This window comes from Monodelphis domestica, chromosome 1 (genome assembly GCF_027887165.1).
Source record: "Monodelphis domestica isolate mMonDom1 chromosome 1, mMonDom1.pri, whole genome shotgun sequence".
In the NCBI taxonomy this organism is placed as follows: domain Eukaryota; kingdom Metazoa; phylum Chordata; class Mammalia; order Didelphimorphia; family Didelphidae; genus Monodelphis; species Monodelphis domestica.
In genome coordinates, this window is record NC_077227.1 from 719,661,589 (window position 1) to 719,688,051 (window position 26,463).

Here is a 26,463-nt window from a genome sequence, read left to right on the forward strand (position 1 = left end):
TAAGGAAACCAGGTCTTAATAGATTAAATGACTTCCACAAGTTCCCAAAGATAGCAAGTAGTAAAGCTGAGTTGGATTAAAACCCGGGTCTTCTGGATTTCCTCTACACTACAGATTTTCATCCATGTGCTGTTTTAACCAAACAAGGCTACTCACCAGTCCTCACAAAAGCTCCATATTAACCCTGCCTAAACCTATGCCTATTCTTTCCCCATCTCCAAAGGTTGAAGTCAAATTTAACCTATAAGACCCAGGACCAATGCTTTCTCTTTGAAATCTTTCTTGATCCCATCAGTAATGATTCTTTCCTGCAAGTACCACACAACTTGGTATGCATTATACACATATGTATCTTGTTTGTGAGAATGCCATTCACCTGCCAGCAGATCCTGACATAAAGACAAGATCTGTTTTACTTATTGCCCCTAAAATGTAGCATCCTGCAACTTAACTGCTTACTAATCATAGATTTTTCAGAGTTGGAAGGGGCCTCCACATCAATTTAGTATAAACCATACCTGTAAACGCCCAACCACAACCTTACCTAATGGTCTTCCAGCCTTTGCTTGAAGATCTCCAATGACAAAGAACTTGCTCCCAATGAAATTCATTCTTTTTTGGTTCCCTCAAATTGTTAAGAAGTTTTACATTACCAAAGTCTTGATTTGCCTCAATTTGTCCATCACTCCTGGTTCTGCCTTCTCAGGGTAAGAAAAAAATTCTAATTCCTCCTCTTCAAGAGACTTACAAATAACTGAATAAATTATTATGTTCCCTGTGAGTATTCTCTTTTCCAAGATAAACATTCTCCAGCTAATCAGTATCCTTCATAATCTGTATTGCCTAGAACTGAACATTGTACCCTACAGGTGTTATTCTAGAGAATACAGAGGAGACTATCATCTCCTTACTCCTAGAAGCTATTTGTTTCAATGCAATCAAACACTCCATCAACTCTTGGCTACCACATCAAAATGTTGCTTCATTTTTAGTGGGCTGCAGAATTCCATGCCCTATACTTATCTATTTTTTTAAAACTCAAGAGTTTTTAGCCTATGTTAACCCCTATTTAATTTTATCCTTCTATATTTGGCTCAATATTCTAGCCTAATTCTAATTAAACTTTTTTTAGTCTCATGTATCATCTAGCATATTAGTGTGGTTTCCAATTCCCTTTTTCCTTTCCCAGTAAATATTACATTAGCCACCTTTCATAGTTCTGAATGCCATTAATGTATATTACAAAAATGGGGGCAATATAGAAGTCATTTTTCTCTCAAAGCAATAAACAGTATTATAACTGAAGAAACATAACTCAATTCTCATATATGTAATAAATGATAGATTTTTATTAAGCTCTCCCCCTCCACACAGTTAATCTCCAGCAAGAAGCCTCTAATGAGTGATGAGACATTCATTATATTTGTAAAGATTCTCACTACTGTGAATTATCTTAAATCTTGTAAGGTGTTCCTCTAGCTGAATACTTTCTCAAACATTCTATTCAAAGGGTTTCTCAATGGTATGAATTTTCCTATGGGCAGCAAAAGCTTGTCTCAATCTGAAAGATTTCCCACATTGATTACATTCAAAGGGTTTCTCTCCAGTATGAGTTTTCTTATGTGTATTAAGGTTTCCCTTTTGGCTAAATGCTTTCCCACATTCATTACATTCAAAAGGCTTCTCTCCAGTATGAATTCTCTTATGTGCATTAAGGCTTCCCTTTCGGCTGAAGGCTTTCCCACATTGATTACATTTATAGGGTTTCTCTCCTGTATGCATTCTCTGATGTTGTAAGAGGTATGAACTATGCCTGAAGTTTTTCCCACATTCATTACATTCAAAGTGCTTCTCTCTAGTATGAATTTTCTTATGTATATTAAGATAAGCACTATTCATAAAGGTTTTCTCACATTCATTGCATGACCAAGGTTTTTCTCCAGTATGAACTATCATATGTACCTTAAGACTCCTATTCTGGCTAAAGGCTTTTCCACATTCATTACATTTATAGGGCTTCTCTCCAGTATGAATTCTCTTATGTACATTAAAACTTCCTTTCTGGCTGAAGGCTTTCCCACAGTCACTACATTTATAGGGTTTCTCTTTTGTATGAACTCTTTGATGTTGGCTTAGATAATGATTACTGCTGAAGGATTTCCCACATACATTACACTCAAATGGTTTCTCTCCAGTATGAATTATCTTGTGTATATTAAGGTGAAAATTGTTGCTGAAGGTTTTTCCACATTCATTACATGAGCAGAGGGTCTCTCCACTATGAATTATCTTATGTGCATCAAGACTTCTCTTCTGGCTAAAAGCTTTCCCACAGTCATTACATTTATATGGTTTCTCTCCAGTATGAATCCTCTTGTGCACATTAAGGCTTCCTTTCTGGCTAAAGGTTTTCCCACATTCATTACATTTATAGGGCTTCTCTCCAGTATGAATTCTTTGATGTTGAGTTAGGTATTCATTGCTGCTAAAAGCCTTCCCACATTCATTACATTCAAATGGTTTCTTTCCAGCATGAATTAGCTTGTGTCTTTTAAGGTTTCCCTTCTGGCTGAAAGCTTTCCCACACTCATTGCATGTATAAGGTCTCTCTCCAGTATGAATTCTTTTATGTACAGTAAGGCATGAGTTAATGCTGAAGACTTTGCCACATTCATTGCATTTATGTGGTTTCCCTCGAGTATGTATTCTATAGTAATGAATAAGATTTGAATGGTAACTAAATGACTTTCTGCATTTATTATACTTACAAAGTTTCTTCCCTAAGATTATGTTGTGTTTAATTGGGTCTGAAAATGGTTTGAAGCTCTTTCCAAGTGTGTCATTTTTGTGAAGACATTTTTTTAAAGGAACTCTCTCTGGAAGTGTGAGGATTGCCCCAAATGTATTATAATCTTGAGCATTCAGCTCAATAAAAGATTTTCTGTTTGGTATTGTCACTTGCCTGGACTCTTTCTCGTGATCACTTTTTTCTCTCTCTAACCTGCCCTCACAATCCCAAGGCTCTCCCAACTTAGAATTCCATGAACCATTCTTGGTGAGTTGCTCCTTAGATGACTTTTCTGTAGAAATAAACTCTGGAATTGGATCCTTGGTGTCATACCTTGTCTGCAGTACAAGGGAATCTGAAAAAAAAAAATTTAGAAATCCATTATTTTCTATGCTAGGGGAAAAAAAAAAACTTTTATACAAAATTCTAGATTCTGCCTCCTCAACAAAGAGAAAGAAGACTTGTTTTATTACCAAAGTCAAGTGACTGCTATTATCTCTCTACAAGAATAAAGGGGAAAGGAGTTAGAGGAATACCTATCCATTCTACAAAGCAGGGAAAATAAAATTAACATTTAAAAAAAAAACCCTTACCTTCCCTCTTAGAGTCAATACTGTGTATTGGCTCTAAGGCAGAAGAGTGATAAGGGCTAGGCAATGGGGGTCAAGTGACTTACCCAGGGTCACACAGCTGGGAAGTGTCTGAGGCCAGATTTGAACCTAGGACCTCCCATCTCTAGGCCTGGCTCTCAATCCACTGAATTACCAAGCTGCCCCCTCCACTGAGCTACCCAGTTGCCCCCAAATTAACATCTTAAAAAACAAGAATTTTTGAGGTAAAAATGACAAAGAAAAAAGATCTGAAAAGATATTAACCTGTGTCCAGAAGTTGGAAGAGGGAAGAATGTGAGCATAGAGAACAAAGGAAAGGACCCTTGAACACTTGAAGTTAAAATATGGTTTATAAGAGAGTATCAATTAGTCAGCATGGCTTCATCAATAGAGACTGCTAGGAGACTAAGTTCATTTCCTTTTGATAGCATTTGATACAGTCTCTAATGTTACACTTAGAGATAAGAATCAAGTAAAATACCAGTGGCAAAGAGAAATAGTTAATATTTATGGCAATTTGGAGCAGAGACTCTACGAAGAATAACCTACTTAATATTTCTATCAATAGCTTGGAGGCAAACATGGAAAGTATTTCTTTCCATATTTGCATATAACATAAATCTGAAATGGACACCTTCATATGGGATGATCATATGAGATGACTTTTTAATCTTGACAAGCTAGGATATTGGACTGAATATAATATTTGTTATTATTATTATATATAATATGCTATAATATATGTAATAAAATATAAAGTCCCCTGGTTTTATGGGGAAAAAAACCCAGAAGAATAAGAGAACAGAAGCTGCAACTCCTTGAAAAAAGTTTACTGGAAAAAATGAGGCTGGAGAAGAGGGAGAGAGAACTACAAATTCAAGTCAAATATAGAAGGTTCATTTTATGCTGCATCAAGAGACTTAATATTTAAAACAGGAGAAATAAGAGTCCCATAATAATGCCCTGGTAAGGCCACATTTGGAGTACTGGAGGAGACATTACAGGAAGTATTTCTGTAGGCGGAGTGTCTAGGGAGTAGGATAACTGGAAGGATGAAGGGACTCAAGAGTGTGTGGTAAGAGGATACAATGAAGACACTAGGGACGGTTAGGCCAATGAAGAGAAGAGATGAGGGGAAGGTGAGAGCTATCTGCAAGTATTTTAAGGGCTGTTCAAATCAAGAGAGATTAGCATAGATTGCTCTTTGCTGCCCTCTGGAAGGTTCTAGCATAGTAGTACATGGTGAAGCCGTAAGGACTGAGCTAGCTGGTGCGAAAAGGGAAGAAGAGTTACCATGTTGCTACTTCGGGAGCAAAGTCATAAAGAAATGTGAGAGTCACAAAAACAGGCACTATTTGAGGAGTCATTGAAAATGAGCAGAATTCATCCAGAGCACAGTTGGGAGAGGAACAGACTAGAAATAATGGACATAAGGAGAAATGTCAGAAGAGATTTGTAATCCTTCATTATCTCACATAGGAAGAGAAGGTAATGGCCTGAGTTAGGGTAGTGATACTGTGAACAGAGGAAAAGGGATAGTCAGGAGATGTTAAAATAATCATGGGAAGAGTAAGAAGAGGAAAAGAGTAAAGAATAACACTGAGATGCTCAGCGGATAAAGAGGCAGGCCTGCAAAGGGGAGGTCCTGGGTTCAAATTCGGCCTCAGATACTTTCTAGCTGTATGATTTCGGGCAAGTCACTTAACCCCAACTGCATAGTGCCTACTGCTCTTATGTCCTGGAACTGATACTTAGTATTGATTCTAAGATGGAAGGTAAGAATTAAAAAAAAAAAAATAAGAATACTGAGGTATGGAAGGTGGGTGAACAAGAAGATAATCGTCTCCTTGACATAAACAAATGTTTAGGCAAAGGGGGAAACAGTCAGCTCCAATGTGGACATGGCTAATTTGAGAAAGTAATGGACCATCCAAGTGAGACACCGAATAGGCAATTGGATTAGATAGTGGATATAGATAGAGTTCAGGAGAGACGTTAAGATTAGGTATTGTGATTGGGAGTAATCTTTAAACACAGGGAAACTGAACCCGTACAACTGATGAGAGAGAGCCAAGGAAGAGAGTATAGAGAAGGGAGAGTTAAAACCTCTAGAATGGATGAACTATCTGAAACAGAAGAGCAAAGGGAAGAAGAAAGGCCCCTGAAGCAACCACTAGAATTGGTAAGTGATTCTGGGATATGAAAGAGAAAAGTAATCAGGGATAACCCAGAGAAAAAAGATAACCAAGATAGTGAAGCATGAGGGGAACCACAGAACATCATATGGCTATGAGTTTGAAGGACCCCCAGGAGCATCATGCCCAACCCAAAGACCTGAACAAGAATGCCCTCCACACCGAAGCTGAAAGTGGTCAGTGGGTCTGATGGACACTGAACCCTGGAACCCACTGCCTCCTGAGGAGGCTCATTACTTTCCTTGTTAGTGTTGTTGTTCAGATGTGGCCAACTCTTCAAACTCCATTTTAGGTTTTCTTGACAAAGATCTTGAAGTATAATTTGATATTCCTTTCTCCAGCTCATTTTACAGATGAGGAAACAGAGGCAAACAGGGTTAAGTGACTTGCCCAGGGTCACTCACCTAGTAAGTGTTTGAGGATAGATCTGGATTCAGGAAGATAAGTCTCCAGACCTAGGACTCTATCCACCATACCACCTAGCTGCCCTACACTTTTAGCCAACTCTAATTGCTACAAAATTTTGCCTGATTGCAAGCCTAAAGTTGCCTCTTTATAGCATCCTTATTTTGCACCTAATTCTGCCTCAGGAGCCAAGAAGAATAAGTTTAAGCCCTCTTCCCAGTGAATGAGTAAATTGAAGAAAACCTGCAACAGAGGCAATAGATGAAGATTTGCAGAAGCTGTCAATCAAGGAGCAGTCCAGAAGAGAATGGGACGGGAAGGAGACTGTTAAAAAGGAAACATCAAACTGTTGGAGGTCTCTCTTTTTCCTGAGACAGGAAGGAGTAAGGACTGAGAAGATCCTCTTCTTACTGAATTTCTCTCTTCTATATAAAAGTGACTCAAAGATCCTCAACCATGTTAGCCACATCCCTCACTCAAGACTCTATAATATTATTCTTTAATTTAGGATTATTTTGAGATCAGGGAAACCCTAAACTCTTTCTCCCATCCAATTTCCTTTTCTTCCCCCTTTCCTTAAATAAACCCCTTGTTCCAAGTATTCAAGAGTGAGTTATCTATGAGGTATATATATATATATATATATATACACATATATATATATATATATATACATATATATATATTTACTCAGATCTGACTTCCAGTTGTCACCAACTGAAGAGACTAACTGAAGGGGGAGGGAGAAGAGAGGTGGGAGAAGAGAGGTGGGAGAAGGGAGGAGGGACACAAGGGAGGAGGGTGGCAGATCTGATTCCACATCACCATAATCCTTAAAGATCAACCACCTAATATACCTTCAAATGCAGAACTAGTGCCTTCCCTAAATATCCCTGTTTGGAATTCAGAGCTTTTCCTTACCCACCCCATACCTTTTTGGGTTCCTTACACCTTCCTCATATCCTCAAGCTCTGTGTTCCAATGGCACTTGCCTCAATGCTCCCCCTGCGCCATCTCTAGATTTGGAGCATTTTCAGTGACTGTCTCCCATGTCTAGAATTCTCTCCCTTGTCATCTCACCATCCTGGTTTCCTTCAATTCCCACCTATACTATTGTGCTGTAAGAAGTGATGAATTAGAAGATTTCTACATGAACTGCAAAGACCTCCAGGAACTGATGCAGAATGAAATGAGCAGAACCAAAAGAATATTGTACACTGAAAGTGAAACATTGTGGAACTATCCAATAAAATGAACTTTACTACTAATAGCAATACAATAATCCAGGACATTCCTGAGGGACTTATAAGAAAGAATGCTATCTACATTGAGAGAAAGAACTATGGGAGTAGAAACACAAAAGAAAAACTTATCACATCACTTATTTATATGAGTTTGTTCTATGGTAAAAATGAATAATGTGGAAAAAGGTATCAAATGATAACATTTGTACAACCCAGTGAAATTGTTGACAGCTCTAGGAGCGGAGGTGGGGGGGGGGGGGAAGGGAGGGATAGAAGGGATAAAATAATGAATCATGTAAACATTGAAAAATATTTTTTAAAAAATAAACATTTTAAATAAAAAGTTCTACTTTCCATAGGAGAGTCTTATTGATTCCCTTTAATGCTACTGCTTTCCCTCTATTTAATTATCTCCAGTCTACTCTATATACATCTTGTTGGTATGTAGTTGTTTGAATTAAGGCTGTGAGCTCCTTGAGAGCAGAGCCTGCAGTCTGCCTTTGTTTGTATCCCCAGCACTTAGGACAGTACCTGGCATGTGGTAAGCCTCAATAAATGCTTGTTGCTTGAATAGCTGCTTTTTACTTGCTCACCTAAGGAAGGGTTTTTTAGGAATTTTCCCCTTAGTGTCCATGAAGCTTCTCTCTTTTCCAAATGAGAAATGACATCTGCTTTGGGAACTGGAAGACCTGCTCATGGAGAAATGGAAAAAGACAGCAAATAGAAAGACATCTTCGAATTTATCATCTCCAAAGCTCTTCCTCTTTAAAAAACAGAGAGCATGCCAAGAAAACCTAGAGGGTGGTAATGAATGAAATGTGAAAAAAATTATTTGTATTCCCAAAATGCATAGGTGATGGTTCAGAGGGTCTCTGGACCAAAGAAAATTAGTTCCTCTTAATACTCAAGATCCTGCTGAGAAGATAAAAAAACATTTCTCATTACCAAGTCTACTCTGGAATTTTATCAAAGATGTTTTTGATGAAGAAGACCAGGCAGAAACCTCAGGAACAGCACACTAAAGATGCTAACTTACAGTCACTGAAAGCAAAAAACTTCCACCTGGGAAAAGGGGAATCGTATAATGGTCCTCTTGGCAATGAAGGATTTAGGAATCTCTTCACATTACATTATGAGAATGTCCTTGCACACCATGTCAGGACTTGGCCAAATACTGAAGTTATCTCATAGTCTTTAGGAAGAGAGAATGCAAGGCTAGCTCAATGGTTGGAACAACTTGTGGGGCAAAAGCTATCCTTACCAAGGGAGATGAAGTTCTCATAATTCTCTAGCATCACGTCTCTGTACATGTTCTTCTGAGCAGGATCCAACTGGCCCCATTCCTCTCGAGTAAAGTCCACAGCCACATCTTGGAATGTCAAGGATTTCTGAAATTAAAAAAATAATAATAATAACACATTCCTGTTCACCCAAAGTATCAATAAGGGAATGATCTGCTCTGAATATTCAATCATAAATTTAGACCTAGAAGGACTTAGAGGATGTTTTATCTAACCCTCTTATCTTATACATGTGGAAACTGAGGCCCAGGGCGATTAAGTGACTTGCTTAGGGTTACATCAGTTATAAATGATGGAGTCAGGATAGGACATTTGCATTGGACCTTAAAGGATAACAGAATGTTAATGGGTAACATGGGGATGACCTTATAGGCACATTGGAACATCATAAGCAAAGACAGACATAAAGGCAAAGGAATAAGGAGATTTACAAGATCTGGTGAATTTGGTCTGAAAGGGAACAGAATGAAAAAGCTAAAATAGTAAAGTTCTCCATACTACAATAAACATCAAATATTTATGTGATCTAAATATAAAAGATTATATCATTAAAAAATCGAGGAAGATGGAAAGACATAGCTAGACAACTATGGTTTAGAGAAGATGATTTATCTGAAACAATGGCTAGAGATCACAAAAGGCAAAATGGATGACTAAGATCACACAACTGAAAAGCTTTTGCATTAACAAAATTCAATGTATCCAACACTAGGAAAAAAAAATCAATTAATGAGAGAAAATGCTTGCAGCAAATCTTTCTTAGAAAGGTCTAATAATAGGAAAAAGCTGAATGTTCTCCAATAGATAAAAAGTCAAAGGCCTACAATGGAAAGAGTGCCAACACTGGAGTCAGGGACTTGTACTCAATTCCTCTGATGCTTTCAATCTATTTAACCTCCAGCAAGTCATCCTTCATCTTAAACATCAGGAAAGGAATAAAACAAACCAAAGGTGTCTATCACAGTGAGGGAAACCAAAAGGAACTTTCCAAAAAAGATGAAAGACAGACTATCAACAATTATATGAAAAAAAGACTGAAATCATTAATAATTGAAGAAATTTTAAATTTTAAACTCTAAGTTTTCATCCAACATCCATCAAATTGGCAAAGATGAGAGATGAAAATAGTCAATATGGGAAGGCCTCTGTAAAGGCAGGCCCTCTAAGATGAAAGTGCGGACTGGTAGAAAATACTAAATATTTATAAAAAATCATCTTCGCATGTAATAAAGTTATCCATGATGAAGGCAGAAGTCTTTCACAAAAAATATTCTACAATATGCTACACGTTTGCAGTCATACAAGTAACTGAATGGTAAAGAATACGAGATTCTACTGTACTTATTGTTTGTTGACTTAAATTTGGCAGATTAAATTGCTGCTTTAAGGGCTCTTGTTCTCGTTAGGCATATTGTAAGGGTAATTTTAGGGTTGTGACTTAATCTAAATTAATTTGGTCACCAGGAAATATCCCAAATAAAATACCGAAGTCAGTTTAGAAATTTTATGGTGGTTTAATTAATATAGAAGGAAGGAATTAAGGAGAAGAGAGAGGGAAAGGGTATAGGATTTCTCCCGCCTGGCCTGTGCCAAGGGGAGTTCAAAGACCTCTGCCACGAGGTCTTTTCAGAAGATTAGAGGCTTTCCTAAGAGGATAGTGTTTGGAAGGTAAAGGAGAAAAGAATCAGAGAGCTCAGTGAAGATGCCTCACCTGAACTAGGCTACTAAGCTTCTCCCAGTATTGAATCAAGGAAACTCACCACCAAACCCGGACAAATAGCTGCCGCCACGCCAAGATGCCAAGATGCTCAGCACACTACCGCCAGAGCCACCTCTCCGTGAAAAGAGGCCGAGAAAGGAAGTGACACAAAACATATAGACTGTTTTTACACTACTTTCCTGCATTTCACATGTACCAATGGTAGCTTAAACTTGACTTAGGACAGCCCAGGGGTCTGTCAGTTGTTTCTGATTTGTCATTTGCTAGCACATGCTAGCACATAGGCCATCCTCAATACTTAATCCTTAAGTAGGGATGTAGACATTCCTGTTTTCTTAGACTAAGCAGGATGGAGTAAATCTAAAGTTCACAATATCCACTATGGGGAACAATTATAAGAGTTACACTGGACAGGCAGGCAAAACGGATTGCAAATTTTATCACTAGAAGGAACATCCAAATTGTTGTGATCAGTTTCATTTGAAAATGTAAAGATTCCACTTCAAGGAAGTATCTCCCATGCTATGTTAATATCATAAAAGCTTCCTTGATAAATATGACAATGATTTCCTAATTAATGATATTAATAAAAGTGAGGCATAAAACAAACCTGTGCTCATCTATGGTGCTTGCCACAAAGAGGGACTCTCTTTAGATTGTGGGGTCTTCCATTTGCCCTTAGTTAGTGGATGGCAACAAGCTAACTGTCCCAAGCTAACCAAGCCCCAAAACATAGAGGAACTTCCTAAATAAGATCCATAATCATGCAAAAGAGTTCAGCCTATCTATTCAGAAAGATGAAAAAAGTGAGTAAGTGAATAAAGTGAACAAGGGAATAAAAAAATCTCTATCCAGACTACAATATTTAATTCCATTTGTACATACATCTTGGGAAGACACTGCAGAGTAAAAATAAAGTGGTTCCAGAATTGAATACCAGTAGAAGGAGCTGGATATCACTTGGGAAATCTCATTATAACTTAAATAGCAACACCTACTTTTTTTTTTTTTTAAACCAGTACTCTTCCAGTGATACTCTATGGCTACATGTAATGGAATAACACAATCTCTAAAGAATCCAATTTGTAGGACAGCCAAAGGGTATTGGAAAATGGCACAGTGAAAGTAAGTGTACTGAAGTACAATGTCAATGAAGAACTACATGGGAGAAGTGGCAGGCATAGAGCATACTATTAGAGAGCTGTATGATCAGAAAAAGTGAAACAACCATGTAGCAAAATGCTAGGGATGATGGACAGAGGCCAGGTCCTACATCTAAAAGGAAGGGCACCAGAATTTTGAGTAAACTTCCAGCCCCTGATTTATGGGAGAAAATGGACAAGAGACAAGGGATGAGGAAGAGTCGATAGGTTTTGATATGCACAGAGGAATGTATTTCCAAAACTGGTAAGACTACAAATCAATCACTCTTGGGCACCGAACACAGAAAAAATCATCTCCCACTATTAGGATAACAACACTACTTCATTTTTTTCCAGAATTTATTTTTGTTTTAGTATATCTAGATACACAAATACATTTTTATATATGCTTTCTAAGACCAAAAGTTTCAGAGAAGGTGCCAACTGTGAATTTCAAAACTACTCAACCCTGTTCAAACCATTCTTTAGAGGATGGGATTTGGCTATTTCCTGATCAATAACAATGGAGATACTTGGAATGACAGAATCAGGTCTTGGAAACTACAATCTCCACCCTACTCAGGGTAACAGGATTTAGGAAGGGCTGCAGCAGAGCTCAAGATTTAATTATTTGAGAATATGACCTTCAACAGACATGTGCAAAGGGGACAGACCTCTGGGTGGTCCTGGGTTAAGCTAGAGCCACCATTGGCACAGGGAAGACACAGGAAGTGAGGTAGAGGACAGCTGAGGAGTCTGGGGACTTCCTGTGTGGAGGAAAGGAGGTTGTGGGAGCCTGGTGTTTTGGAGTGGAGTTTAATCTGATCTCATTTTAAACAAAAAACTGAAACCAATCACTCAGCCTACTCTTCTCCCCTCTTCCTCATCTTCTGTCACTCAGGTGCCTTTGGCTATTCTCTCTTCCTTCACTCCTGCCTCACATGAAGTGGTATATTTCCTTACCAAAGCAAACCCATCTTCTCAAGTGATCCCATTCCATCCCATCTCCTCCAACAGATTATCCATCCTCCTCTTTCACTTATTTTTAATCTCTCCTTCTCTACTGGCTCATTCTCTTCTGCCTATAAACATGTCTCCCTCCGCTGTCCCCAAAAAGTCCTTCCTTGATCCTTCCATCCCTGCTAATTATTATCCTCTCTCTCTTCTGCCTTGGATAGCTAAGCTTTGAACAGGCCATCTCCAGTAGGTGTCTTCCCTTCAGCTCCTCTCACTCTCTTCTTTAACCTCTTCTTCTGCCTTTCTCATTCCACCAAAACTGCTCTTTCCTAAGTTACTAATAACTTCTTAATTGGCAAATCCAATATGCTTTGCACAATTCTCCTTCTTTTCTCTTTGCAGCCTTGACACTGTTGATCATTCTCCTCTCCTTGATATTCTCTTCTCTCTAGGTTTCCAAGACACCCTCTTTCCCAGTTCTCTTCCTATTTGTCTAACTGTTCCTTCTCAATCTTCTTTGTGTCCTCTTCCAGATCATGCCCTGTAATCCCAGATGTCCCTCAGGAGTCTGTCCTGGGCCCTCTTCTCTTCTCTCTCTCTACTTGCTGCGATGTACTCTTTGATCTAGTGAAACTGGCCTCCTGGTGCTTTCATGTACAATCTGGTCCATCTTTCAGCTCTGGGCATTTTCTCTGGTTGTCCTCTGTGTGTAGAATCCTTCCCTCCTCAGCTGACCTCTCTTTAAATTCCAACTAAATCCCATCTTCTACAGGAAGCCTTCCTCAACTCCTCTTCAAATGTAATACCTTCCCTCTGTTAATTATTTCCTATTTATTCTGTATGTAACTTGCTTGTACATATGTGTTTGTTGTCTCTCCCATTAGTTTGTGAGGTCCTTTAGGGCCAGGAATTTCTTTTGGATCTTTCTATATTCCCAGCACTTTATTCACTTACTGATCTTCCTTTTCACTTACCATACCCTCAAATCCAATCAGTTGTCAAGCCTTGTTGATTCTCTCTGTACAGCATCTATCAGGTCTCTTCTCTCCATTCATATGGCCCACCTCTGGCCCTTATCATCTCTCATCTGGATTATTTCAGTGGTTTCCTAATTGGATTTTTCAACAGGACCCATTTCTAAGCCATTCTCCACACAGCTGCCAAAATGATCTTTCTGAAGCACAAACTAAATCTCCCTCCCCTCCTTAAGAAACCTGAATGGCTCCCTACTATCACTAAGACAAAACCCAAAATCTTCGGGGTGGTCCTTAAAGCCCTCCACAATCAAGTTCCCGACTTCCTCTGCAAGCATGATACCTGTGACTCCCCTTCACACACTCTACAGGTCCATCACACTGGCCTCCTTGCTATTACCTGAACTTAGTTCTCCCATACGTAGAATTCACTTCTTCCTTGCTTCTTTCTCTTAGAATCCCCAGATTCCTTCATGTCCTTCCTCTTTCATGAAAAGCCCTTTCTGCTTCCCTTAATTGTTAGTGCTCAAAATTATCACGTAGATACATTTCTGTTTACACGTGGTAGTTTTCGTGCAAAATGTGTGCTGAGTGTAAATGTAAACTCCATAAGGACAAGAACGGTTTGTATGCACAGGGTGAAGAAATGGAATTCACCCAGAGAAGCCATGAAAGCAAGAGAACAGTGACAAAGGCCAAAGGTCACTGGGAATCCTGAGGCAAGGGCGGTGGGGAAGGAAACCCTAATGGCCGTGAGGGCGAGTCTGAACTGGGCTTCAGTTTGAGTGGGAGCTCCTAGAGATTTCTGGAAGACCAGATATTCCCAGAGCCGTGTTCCCCGATATCTCAGAGAAACCGTTGGGCCCTGAACCACCCTATTTTCTGAACTGAGGGAGATCTGTGTGGAAGTGATCAAAGCCAGTTATCTCAAAGGGGTTACCCTGAGAGGAGCTGGTCAGCCTGAAGACTGATCTCCCTCGTGCCAATCGTTTAAGATAGTTTAGGAGAGCAGAAACAGTTTCCATCACTAGACAGAGAAGGGTCAGACAAACCTCGACTTTAGCCGAGGCCCGAAAGGGTTGAACTGCTTGATCCCCAATCCAGGTAGGGATCCCCATATCCCTCTCTCCCAACCTCAGCCTTGCTAGTCATTTATTACACCATCATTCAACTTCAGAGCAAAGCAGTCGGACCAATTATTAAGGGGACATAGGAGGATTATTGGGGGAAGGGTTATTCAGAGGGAGAGCTCTCCTGGGCCTGCCATCATTGTTCTCTCTCTCTGGCAGGTGTTTGGCCAGAAGGGGCACCGAGGAGGGTTAGGTAAAGCCAAATTCCCTAACCAACTGTGGTGTTTCCTATCCTGGGACAGACTTCAGCATCCCTCTTGCCTCCATTCTACTCAATCAGGGAGAGAGGGCAGCCATTTGCTCTCTGTCTAGAAGGGAAGGCTACCCCTGAGGGTCAGCTGACCAAACCATTCTGACCAGCCATTTATAGCATCATCCCAGGGGTTTCTCTACCCATTTTTACAAGGGCCTAAATGTAATGCCTTCTATAAACTAGGTAATAGACAAAACAATTATTAATTATTAACTTATTATTCTTACATACTACATAAAATTATATGATATTTCTATTACTAATAAGTGTTTATGAGATTGGACTAGTTTGGAATATGGCTCTGGATAGCTGAACTGTATGGAAATGTAAAAGAATATGTAAGGTAGAGGGGAGGGAGGAACCTGAGTAACATGGTTTACCAAGAAGATATGTTTAGGTGAGGAAATCCAGGAAAGAAAAAGAGGGAAGCATCCTGGAGCACATCTGAGTGAAGAGGAATGGAGCCAAAAGCAGAAACTATGGTGATCTCACTGACAGCAAACAAAAATAAGACTAAAGGAAGCTGATCTCAGGTTAAATGTAATGACCCCAACTTCCTTGCCTCTAGGCTCTCCCCCATCCAGTCTATCCCCCACTCCTTCCTCAATAAAAATCAGTAGAACTCCCTATTACCAAATATAAAACCTTACGGCATTCGATGCCCTTGGTTTCTTCCTACTATTCCAGTTTTCCTGCATTTTGCTCACCCTGATATACTTGGCAACCCAAGACATAGGGCTCTTGCCTGTTCCTTGCAACTACCCTCCATCTCCTTCTTTCAAGCATTTTCACTGGCTGTTCCACGTCTGGACCTCTCTCTCACCTCATCTCTATCTGCTAGCTCCCTGGCTTCCTTCAAGGCTAGTTTCACCTTCCACAAGAAGCCTTTCTCAGTCCTCTTTGAATTTAGTGCATTCCTTTGGAGATTACATCCAACTTGGCCTGTCCATATCTTGTTTATACAGCTGTTTACACGTCGTCACCCTCATCAGGCTGTGAAGTCCTTTAGGGAAGGGACTATCTTCTGCCTTTCCCTATATCCCCAGTGCCTGGCACAATGCCTGGCACACAGGAATTTAATCAATTGTTATTGACAGACTGACTAGAGGACAGAAGGTAATCCTCCATCTCTCTTCCCAAAGAGATAATGGGAATCGGTGGAATGTGGCATACCCTGTCGGGTAGAGTACTTTTAATGGCTATTAAACTTTACTTACCTATCATTTGTTACAAGAGAGGGTTTGATGGCTTGCTTGAAGTGAGGAAAAGGTAAGAATATTATTATAAAATAATATGGTATAAAAATAAGAGGCACCAAAAAAACTTCTTCAGCAAAAATATATGACATACCACATGGAAAGTGGAATTAGATGAAGGATTAGTTAGAAGCTTGAAACAGAGGAATAATAAAGTGATAAAGAGAATTCAATAATTCAAACTCTGCTTCTATTTTTCTCTGCCAAAAGCAGAAAAGCTAAAAATGTTTTACTCGTTTTAAGTAATGTTGGAAGACTCATCAAAAGGGGATTCTTTATGGACCTAATTCTCACCAATAACAAAAAAAAACTGGCTCGCTGAGATAGAAGTCATGGAAATCATCTTGGAATTTGTGACAAAGAAAGAAAAAAAGCTAGCTATGGTTGGACATCTCTGTGGAGCTACAACAGCCTTTATCAGCCAAGCAGAGTGAATGGAGTCAGGAAGATCCAAGCCCAAATCCTACCTCAGACAATTACTAGCTATGTGACCTTGAACAAGTCATTTAAACACTGCCAGCCTCAGTTCCCTCATCTATAAGGTGAGAATAGCACCACTAATCTTCCAGTTGTTTTGAGGATCAAGTAAGAGAACATTTGTTATGCATTCTGCATACCTTAAAGCACTATACAAATGTTGGGCACAGAGGGAGTCTGGAGTAGTTTTAGTGCTGGACAGGAAGTCAACAAGACCAGAAGTTCAAATTCTACCTCAGATTTATTTGCATTGTGACCTAGATCAGTCACCCAATTTTCTCTGGGCCTCAGTTTCCTCAGCTTTAAATGTGGGAGTTGAACTCATGGGCCTCCAAGTTCTTTTTCTGCTCTAAATCTATGTTCTGTGGTTTGGGGAGTGATTTCAAAATGCTGAAAGAAAGGATAGTGAGGATCCCATGAGCTAAAACTCTACAGAGAAAGTCAGGCTAAGAAAGATGGGAAGCTCTCAAGAATGATATTCTAGGGACACAAAAGAAATAATACCAAGAAAAAAAAAGGAAAAGGAGAGACTTGTATAAAGAATAAGGAGGAGGGGAAGCTAAGTGGTTCAATGGATAGACAGCCAGGCTTCAAATCTGGCCTCACACTTCCTAGCTGTGTGACCCTGGGTAAGTCATTTAACCCTCACTGCCCAGTTCTTACCACTCTTCTGCCTTGGGACTGATCCTTAGTATCTATTCTAAGACAGAAGGTAAGGTTTTAAGGGGGAGGAAGGGGGAAACAGTGATGAGGATGCAGAGAGAATTTGGGAACCAGGTTTGGACAGAGGAAGAGAAGACTGAGGAGGCCGTGATACCCATCAGTGATGGCTCAGTTTCTTGGACCAGAGGATGAGATTCTACTAGATTGAATCATTCACAGGGTCTCCCAAATTCAAAGAGTCTAGATCCACTTTATTGTACCTTTATTCCACTGCACTGACGGTCAGTAGCACTCATAATAATGACAACTTCCCCAGGATAACATCCAAGAATCTCAAAACAGCATTCAAGGGCTCCTAAATTGGACCTTCCTTAATTATCTTTATCACTCGGTCAAGGTGGAAATCTAGAAGTCCCCAGTTTATTTAGTTGGGAGGTAGAAACCCCAGGTTTTGACCTTGTCACAGGAGAGTTTTCCCCGAGGGAAGGTCCTACTTCACCAGACATCCTGGTAGTTTGGGTGAGAATAGCTACCAAGGTGGCTCAGCCCTGGGCTGAGTCTTTCCCTTTTGTGACCATTGTAAAGCATCAACCCTCTCCTTTACTATAGTAAAGTCAATCAACTGTCCCTCGTGATCACCCTAAGCCCCCAGGTCACCTAGAAAGGTATTTAAGCTCCCCAACTTTAATGGCTCCTCCAAATTGTCATTCTCCTACGTGTGGCATTCCCCAGGGGTCAGTGACCAGAGTGGCCAGAGTTCAATCCTCAGACTCTGTGCAGTCGTGTGTGGCACGCAGCTCTGTTGTCCTACTAGCACCGAACCCCTTTTGCCCTTGGTTAAAGAGTGATTTTGACTATTTAATAGTTCTGTTTTTTCCAGTTAACAACTCCTAACATGAACTTATCTATTCCACCCAGACCAGTCTCATTACCGATACCCAAAGATGTCAGTCACTGCCTGGTTCTAAGGCTTGACTCAAGCTATTCTTTCTCCCTCTAATTATTCAGACCTTACAACGGCTACAATTCCAGTTCAGATTCCATTTCAGGAAGCCTCTCTAGAGCACTCCTTTCTCTGAACTCATAATATTTCCTGTACCATTCCATTTGGCACTTCCTATCAGCTACCTAAAAATATGTTTCTTCTTTCTATCATGACCTAACTTTTTCATGAACAGCAATACAGATTATAATTATTTCTGGTGTGTTTGTCCCACCAAGAAGTAAGTTTTATACTTGTTCTCTTCATAGCATTTAGCCGAATTCTCTAGTAGTTGAATGAATGCAAGTTTGACAAGAGAGATCAAATGAAAGATATTTTGCACATAATGAACATTCCCCCTAGGAAATGCACAGAATAGAAGAGGATAAGATCATGTGGAAAGAGGCCCATGGGCTATTGAAGTTTCTGCCACACCTTTCTAGACCTTATTGTATCAAATCAGGGGGTTGGACTACATGAGTCTAGCAATAATGATCTATAGACTCCAGGAATATAATCTATAGGAAGAAACAATCTTCTTGGAGAAAATAGTTGTTTCGGTCCCTGGATGTGCTTTGGTGAACTAAGAAAATGGAGAGGTGGGGAGGGAAAGAAAAGCCTAACTCACCTCAGACCTGGCTGTCAGGAACCCAGAAGCCATTCCCTCCTCATTCTCCTCTTCCTTCTCCTCTTCCTCCTCCTCCTCCGTTTTCCTTTCTCGGGGAAGGGCAGAGTCTTGAGATGCCAGAACTGAGAGAGGAGAAAAGTCATGAGGGAGACCAATCCTGGCTTACCAATCCCAAACTCACCTGAACATTAGCTATATGTAAGTCTCATGATCCTCATAGTTAACCCAGAAGCAGGCCCATATTTTTCTGAAGGCAGAGGGAAAGGTCATAGGCACTACTTTCCTAAGATCCTGATTATTCCCCTGGGCAACACAGGTTCCACTTAGACTTCTGGTAGGGTTCTTACGACACACAGTGAATTCATAGTACGTGTTGTGTGATGAGAATGAAACGTAAGCTCTCTGTGCCTCAGTTACTCCTTAATTTAATGGAGTGGGGGAAGTACCATTCTTTCTCATAGTTTCTAAGACAGATGAGCAATCAGTTTGCTAACTTTTTTTGAAGAAAATCCTTTGACCTGATAAGAAAAACAAAAATGGACAAGAGACAATAGAAGCCTAAGATAAGAAGGAAGACAAAAAGAAAACATTCAACTAATTTAATGATTTCAAGGCACAAAGCACAGAGGGACTATCTGCCAAGTTACTGAAATAATGTTCAAGTGGGTTTGCTAAGCCACTTTCAATTAGGTCTGAAAAATCTCAGATAATGGGAGAATAACTGTTCTGATTTTCTTTTTTAAAGAAAGAGAATGATATTTGCAAACTCTAGCTTGGATTCCTGGCACAATTTTAAAATACATTACTAAAAAGATGGTTTGTGAACATTTAGAAAAATGGTCATCAGAAAGAGCCAGCATGACCTTGTTACAAATTACACCAGATGAATTAAGGATACACCGTAGGATGAAGAGCCACAGACTAAATGGCAGTACTATTAAGTGGAAGCTGTTTGAATGGCCATACCTAAAATTTCTTAATGTCAAGTAGGGAGTCTCAGGACTACCTTGGGGATCAGTCCAATGCCCTGTGCTATTTAATATTTTTTTAATGACTTAGATAAAAAGTATATATGGTGGGGACAGCTGGGTGGCTCAGAAGATTGAGAGCCAGGTCAAGAGACAGGAGGTCCTGGGTTCAAATCTGGCCTCAGAGACACTTCCTAATTGTGTGACCCTGGATAAGTCACCTGACCCCCATTGCCTAGCCCTTGCCACTCTTCTGCTTTGGAACCAATATACCGTATTGATTCCAAGACGGAAGGTAAGGGTTTAAAAAAAAGTATATATGGCATAATCGTCAAAGTTTCATATGACACAAAGCTGGGAGGGATAGCTAACACAGTGGGTAACAGAGTTAAGATCCAAAAAACTCAGAGAAGCTAGAATACTGAGCTGAAATCTAAAAAGACGAATAGTTCCAAAAAATTCAACTCCACATATCCAAGTAGGAAAGGTGTAGAGGAAATCGTTGTCTGAAAAAGAATTGGAGATTCCAGTGGATTACAGGCTCCAGAAGAGTCAACACTGTAATATGGCAGTCAAAAGAGCTAAGAATTTTAGCACATTATACAGAATGATGGATGGTGGTGGTAAGAGTTCTGAGGCATTCTGTCTGGGCCAGATCGTTTCTAGAGCCGCCTTCATTTCTGGGTAGCACATTTCAGGACACTGGATAGTCTCCAGAGCAGGGCAGCGGAAGTACCATGATGCCTCTGAGTACTCTTGAAACTCTGAAATTCTCTGAGAATGACAGGCCTCAAGATCATGCCATACAATGATCGATGCAAGGAAATGGAATGAACTTGGGAGAAGATGGAGAAGAATAGAAAAGACTTAGGGAGAACATGAAGGAGAGGAGTTAGGCATGTTCTGCTTGACCCCAAGGACAAAATCAAAGACAATGGATAAAAGCTGCAGAGAAGCTGATATACAGAAAAACGTCCTCACAATGAACAATATCCTCAAATTAAATAATCTGCTTCAGGAGGTAATGGGCTCTGCAAGCTAGTCATTGTCAATTGGAGGTTGAATCGCCACCCACCAAGAGCATCCTAGAAGGACTTCTAATGCACACAGGTTTGACTAGATGCTACCTGGGAGTTCTTCCACTTCGAAAAGCTAACCTTGTCCTCACAGATGGGCCATTATGTCAGAGTAACCTCATTTTGTTTCAGAGAGTTGGCAGACTGCTAATCGGGTAGATATGATAGACAATAGATATCTGTATTGTAGCAAGGCTTTTGATGAAGTAGATCATGGTCTCTCCTTAGGGACAATTTGAAGATTTCCATGTAGCTAGCTGTCAGGTCTATTCAGAACCATTTACTCACTAGACCCAAAGTGACTGATTAACAAATCACTGTCAACCTAGTAAGAGATAGCTATTGGAGTTCCCCAGGTACTTGGTTTTTCCTATTCCATTCAACAGCTTTTTCATTGAGTTGGATAGGTGCACAGATAGCATGTTTATTAAATTTGTGGAGGACATGAAGCTGGGGAGAATCACTAATACAGCGGATGAGAAAAATCACACACCACCATCCCTCCCAAAGTCCTTGGCAACTTTAGAACATCCAGACACTCTGAAGTACCTAGGTCAAAAAAAAAAACAATTCATGAGCAAATAACCTAGTGGTTCTAATAGAATTTGAAAGATACATTATGCCACAACAGACTCAAAAAGTTGCCACATGGACTTCTGTGATTTGGAAGATAAGAGTTCTTGTTTTCTCTTGGTTTCTTGGTAAGTTACTTCCCCCAAAATACAATTTTTTTTCTAGCACAAAGAAAAAGGGCTATTATCCCTATACTGGCTAGTGCTGTCTATCTGGTATGGTAGTAGTCAGAGGACTGGGTCAGCTCAGAGCCCAGAAAACATCAGCAGTACTGGGCCAGAGAAGTACGTGTGTGTTTAAGAGTACGGGGGCTAAGAGTCAGGACCAACAACATGGTAGATCTTTCACCTAGAACATTCCCTCACATTACACCCCTCCACCCCCCAGGTATCTATTCCCCTTTCCCACACTCCCACAATGGGCAGCTCCCCCTCCCCTTTTCCCACCCCCAAATTCCTGCACTTCTCACCTCTTTCTTCAAGCATGAGGTCCAAGTCCTCTAGTTACCCTCTCTTCCTTGCTGCCTTCCTGTATGGTTTTTCTGATTTTTTCCCACGTCTTGGCTCCCCAGGCACTATGGAAGAATGAGTCTAGCTCCAACAGCAGCAGCTTTTCATTAGACTCTGCAATGAAGCGAAGGTGAAAAGTCACAGGCCAAATAAGTTTCCTCCTAGGACGGTTTCTTGCTCTCCTCGTCTTCTAACACCTTCACCTCTCTGAAGAGCTGGCTCTCTGGTACCTCAAATTAGGCTCCTGTCGATTTTACCAAGAGAGTAAAGCTGAAGATAAGACTGAGTCACACCTGGAAGAGTTTAGCACCCTCCATTATCTATTCTAACTCGGAACCCTACACAAATGACCAGACTAAGAGGGCTAACAAATGGGCACATGAATTTGATTGAACATGTATTCAATATGTCATGTAATAAGGTTCAGGCCTTGGGGTGGGCATGAGAATCTAAGACCTAGGGCTAGGGATGGCAAACAGCTGCCTCAGTCAAGCATCAATAGCTCTTTAAGTACATACCCACAACCACACCCAAGCCATCTGGTGTGGCTTGGGTATAGGAAGGTCCCAGTTAGGACAGTCTACAAATGTAAATCAATAATCAGTGAAATGTGCAAGCTTATGACGCTGCCAGGACACTTGGTGTGGTTGCCCTTCACAGAGTGATGTGGATCAGAGGCAGGATTGAACTCAACTGCAGTCAGCTGACAACTTGGCTCTAATCTCCCCTATACATGAAGCCTTTGCCAATCTCTCAATCCCCAAAGGGAGCTCTAAAGCCAACCTTGTATTCGCTTTGAATAGACTTGCAGATGGTCATGCTGCCTCCCCCCTTAGGGACAAAGGAGCTTGTCTGACTTAAAGTCAGGTAGCTTTGACACCATGCTGGCTGTGTGCAGAGACACTCTCTTTGGATACCTCAAAGAGCCGTGTTTTATTGCTTGTTGATATTCCATCCTACGATGCAGATTCCAACCTTAAATTCAGAGAGGTCCCATCAGGTGATCAAGGCTTAAAATAAATGCCTGTTAATCAATTAATGTAGTCCCGTGTATATAGAGGTTTTGATCAGTGTGAATAATGGAATGATTGCTGTGAAGAGGTCACATTATTAAAAACTTCACTGCATACTTCCACTGGGCTGATTCAATAACTATATTGGACATTCCTTGGTCATGCTATCCAGGACCTAGCAGTTAACCTCCCTAGGCCTGTTTTTATCACCTTAAGGAATAGGACTGAGTTAGATGGCCTCTGAGCCATCCTCTTTCTGCCCCACCACTTTACCACAAAACCTGTGAACCCAGGTCTCTCCTGACTCTTGACTCTACATCATTACCTTTTCCTTTTTACCACAATCCCTGAGGAGTTCCTGCTATCCTAGAGGACCTGAAAGATAATAAAAAGAATATCCTTTTATCCCAGAAGGAGAATGAAGGAAACATAGTACCCTAAACTGCTACAGATAAAAGAGTGGTTGCCTTAAACTGTGACCACGAATATGTGTAAATAGCCAAACTGTAAGATTTTGGCCACACTGGTAAAGATAATTTTTTGTGTCTTGATTTTATATTAAAAATAAAGTGGTCGCCATGGGAAAAATTCCCAAATATGAAATACCCAAGTCAGCTGGGTTTTATGGAGATTTTAATTAATACAAATTAAGGAAAGAGGGAGGGAGAGAGAGAGAGGGAAAGGGAAAATAGGGCCTAGGCCTTTCTCCTTAAGAGAGAAAACTAAGTCAGTCTTTAATCACTCACCATAAGATTCTTCCAAGCAAGACTCTAGTGTAAAGAGAGACCCTCCAGTTTAGCTCAGGAAGCTCCACTTCAGCTTCCAAGGCTGAATTAATTTCAGCCACCGAGAGAGACCAGCCTCCAATTCAGCTCCATAGCTGAATTACTTCAGAGGCCTTTCTGACCTCCTTTTAAAGAGAATTTTCTCCTATGTCACCTCCCCTAAGTTTTCACAGGACTGACCATTCTTAATTCACACCTGAGTAGACTAAACTTCTGAGTAATTCACACCTGAGTATACTGAAACTTCACACCTCTTTTGTTAAGCTTATCCCTTGCAAGTTTGCAAGTTGCCTGACCTTTTAGTGATTAATTTGACCTTCATAGGTACTTAGCACCCCTTTTGTATTAGATCTAAAAATAGACTTAGCTTAAGGGTTTTTGCTTCACTTTAAGTATGGGTTAAGTACTTTTCATTGTTCAGTAAGGAGTTTACAACTTTATCTTCCCCTAAAGTATGTGTAAGTATGGGTGGAGTAATGTTAGAGTTCTCACATTCCTGATCAAGTACCTTCATTGTTTAAAATGGGGAAGAGCCTTAACCAAATGTTCTAAGGTAGAGTCTGAGAATTTTAAAGATTCACAATACCTAGCTCCATTCCAAGATACCATCCTGTTCTCAGCTTTCTATTCCTCCACCAGATACTTCTACCTCTTTGTTTGTTTAAATATTTATCTTCTGTCTTAGAATCAATACTGTATATTGTATATTGGTTCCACAGTAGAAGAGCAGGTAAGGATTAGGCAATGGGGGTCAAGTGACTTGTCCAGGATCGCACAGCCAGGAAGTATCTGAGTCCACATTTGAACTCAGGACCTCCTCTCTCAAGGTCTTGTTCTCATTCCACTGAGCTATCTAGTACCCTTCCCTCACCTCTTCTGTCCCACACTAGATACTTCCACCCCCTCACCAACTAAATTTCCCCCCAGCTGACTCCTATGAGATGAGATCACATGATCTATGACAAGACCACTGACTCGAATACTCTGCACACCTGGGTGACCTTCACCTTTTGGAATCCGGCTTTCCTAGACTTAGTTCAAGAAACACATTACATATAGCCAGTCCTGATCATAGTAAGCACTTAAATGCATGTTGTTTTGGACAAGTCACAACCTTCCTTAGTCTCATCAGTTTCTTCATATGTAAAATGGGAAGATTGTACTAAAGAGCCATAGAGGTTCCTTCCAGCACCAAATCTGAGATCCTATGATTCAAATCTTCCCTATTTTACCTTGCTTCCTGAAGCACTGATTTATTCACATAACATTTTCTCCTCTGTCTGACCCCTGGACTGACAGCTCCTTGAGCAGTTATTTTTTCTTCTTATAAACAAGGTTATATAGCATGTGCCTCTCTCTATATAAAGACTTGCTACCTTGGCATAGCTGATATAAATAGCAGAGATGGAGAGCCAGGTCTGAGATGGGAGATCCTGGATTCAAATCTGGCCTCAGACACTGTCTAGCTGGGTGACCCTGGGCAAGTCACTTAACCCCCATTGACTGGCCATTAGGGCCCTTCTGCCTAGAAACCAATACTTGGTATTGATTCTAAGAGGGAAGGGAAGGCTTAATTTACTTTATTTTTTGAAAGAGTAATGCAAGGCAGATAGGTGGCAGGGTGGTTTAATAACCAGGCCTGGAGTCCAAGAGGTCCTGGGTTCAAATTTAGCCTCTTAACTGCTCTCATGCCTCGGAATCACACACAATGTTGACTCTATCAGGCGCCCAAAGGTGAGCTCCTTCTTGTCCCTGCATCCCAACACTTACCTCAGGGCTCAGCACACAGTAAAGACAAGTGCCTTATCCATGGATGCCCCAAAGCCCTGCTCCATGGCATATTCTGCAGACGAAGACAACCACGACCACCCCCCACCCCACCCCCCACCCCTCCCTTGGCAGGGCCCTGCCTGCAAAGAAGAGCTGTAGCCTAGGGGCTCTCCAAGACCTCCGCATCCTCGGCTCTAAGCCAAGGGCCCCGATCCTCGCAGCCTCTAGGGCCCCTCCAGCTGGACGCCCCCTGGGGTCCCCGGGCCTGCCGCGCGCCCAGTAGTTGCCCCACCGCCGGCGGCTGACAAGTGGGCGGTTCTCCCCTCACAGGACGCTGCCCCCGCTCTAGAACAAGGGATCCCCTGGGACGTCTCCACAGGGTTCTCGGCAGACGCCGCTGCCCCAAGCTGGCTAGAGGGGGCCCCCAGTCCCGGGAGGTCGCCTCAGGGTCTGGGGTTTTGAGGGGCAGGGCATCGGCTCCATTTGACAGATCTGACATCCCCCTCCGGTCACATGCCTGGCTCTGAGTCTGACTCCGGACTCTTAAGGGCTCCCCACAACGCCCGACAACCCCTCTACACCAACACATGCTAGAGGTCCCACGAGCCCGGCCTCCCTCCCACATTCACGGATTCACTCACCCCGCCACCTGAGAAAAGCACAACTGAACTGGGAGTGCGCGTGCGCTGGAGTACTCCGACACTGACTAGGAGAGAGAAGCGCATTTTCCACGGCCCGCGGGTTTCTGGGAGATGTAGTCCAGGATGGCTTTTGAGAAAGCGCACTGCGCGACTCCTCCAGGGCTCTAAACCCAATTACCACTTTCTCCCAAGGAGTCAACAATTGGTGCTGAGTTAGCAAATTAACGATTGAGTAATTTTTCTGGCATAATTGCAAAATATATTCCAGAATAGTTGAACCATTTACAACTCCACTAACATTGTTGGTGCACCTGTCTCTTCCAACTCTGGGAATAACCATTTACAACCTCATTGCCATATTGACAGTGTCAGGAGTTGTTTTCATGTGCATTTCTTTGTTTG

At 41.1% G+C, this 26,463-nt stretch overlaps 1 protein-coding gene across 3 annotated transcripts; it reads right to left on the minus strand.

Moving 5' to 3' along the window:
* Positions 1 to 1,329: 1,329 nt before the first annotated feature.
* On the minus strand, positions 1,330 to 25,490 carry LOC100026597 (zinc finger protein ZFP2-like). 3 transcript variants are annotated; one of them, XM_056812240.1, is made up of 6 exons: positions 23,191 to 25,488; positions 21,813 to 21,966; positions 18,727 to 18,848; positions 8,505 to 8,631; positions 7,837 to 7,932; positions 1,330 to 3,143 (listed from the first exon to the last, which is right to left on the minus strand). In XM_056812240.1, exons 2-6 carry the CDS (start codon positions 21,826 to 21,828, stop codon positions 1,501 to 1,503), a joined length of 2,004 nt encoding a protein of 667 aa, XP_056668218.1. In that variant the 5' UTR covers positions 21,829 to 21,966; positions 23,191 to 25,488; the 3' UTR covers positions 1,330 to 1,500. The 3 variants fall into 3 exon arrangements, with proteins under 3 accessions (XP_056668218.1, XP_056668221.1, XP_056668225.1); XM_056812243.1 differs by having other exon boundaries at positions 21,813 to 22,096; XM_056812247.1 differs by lacking the exon at positions 18,727 to 18,848 and having other exon boundaries at positions 21,813 to 22,096; positions 23,191 to 25,490.
* Positions 25,491 to 26,463: the final 973 nt, after the last annotated feature.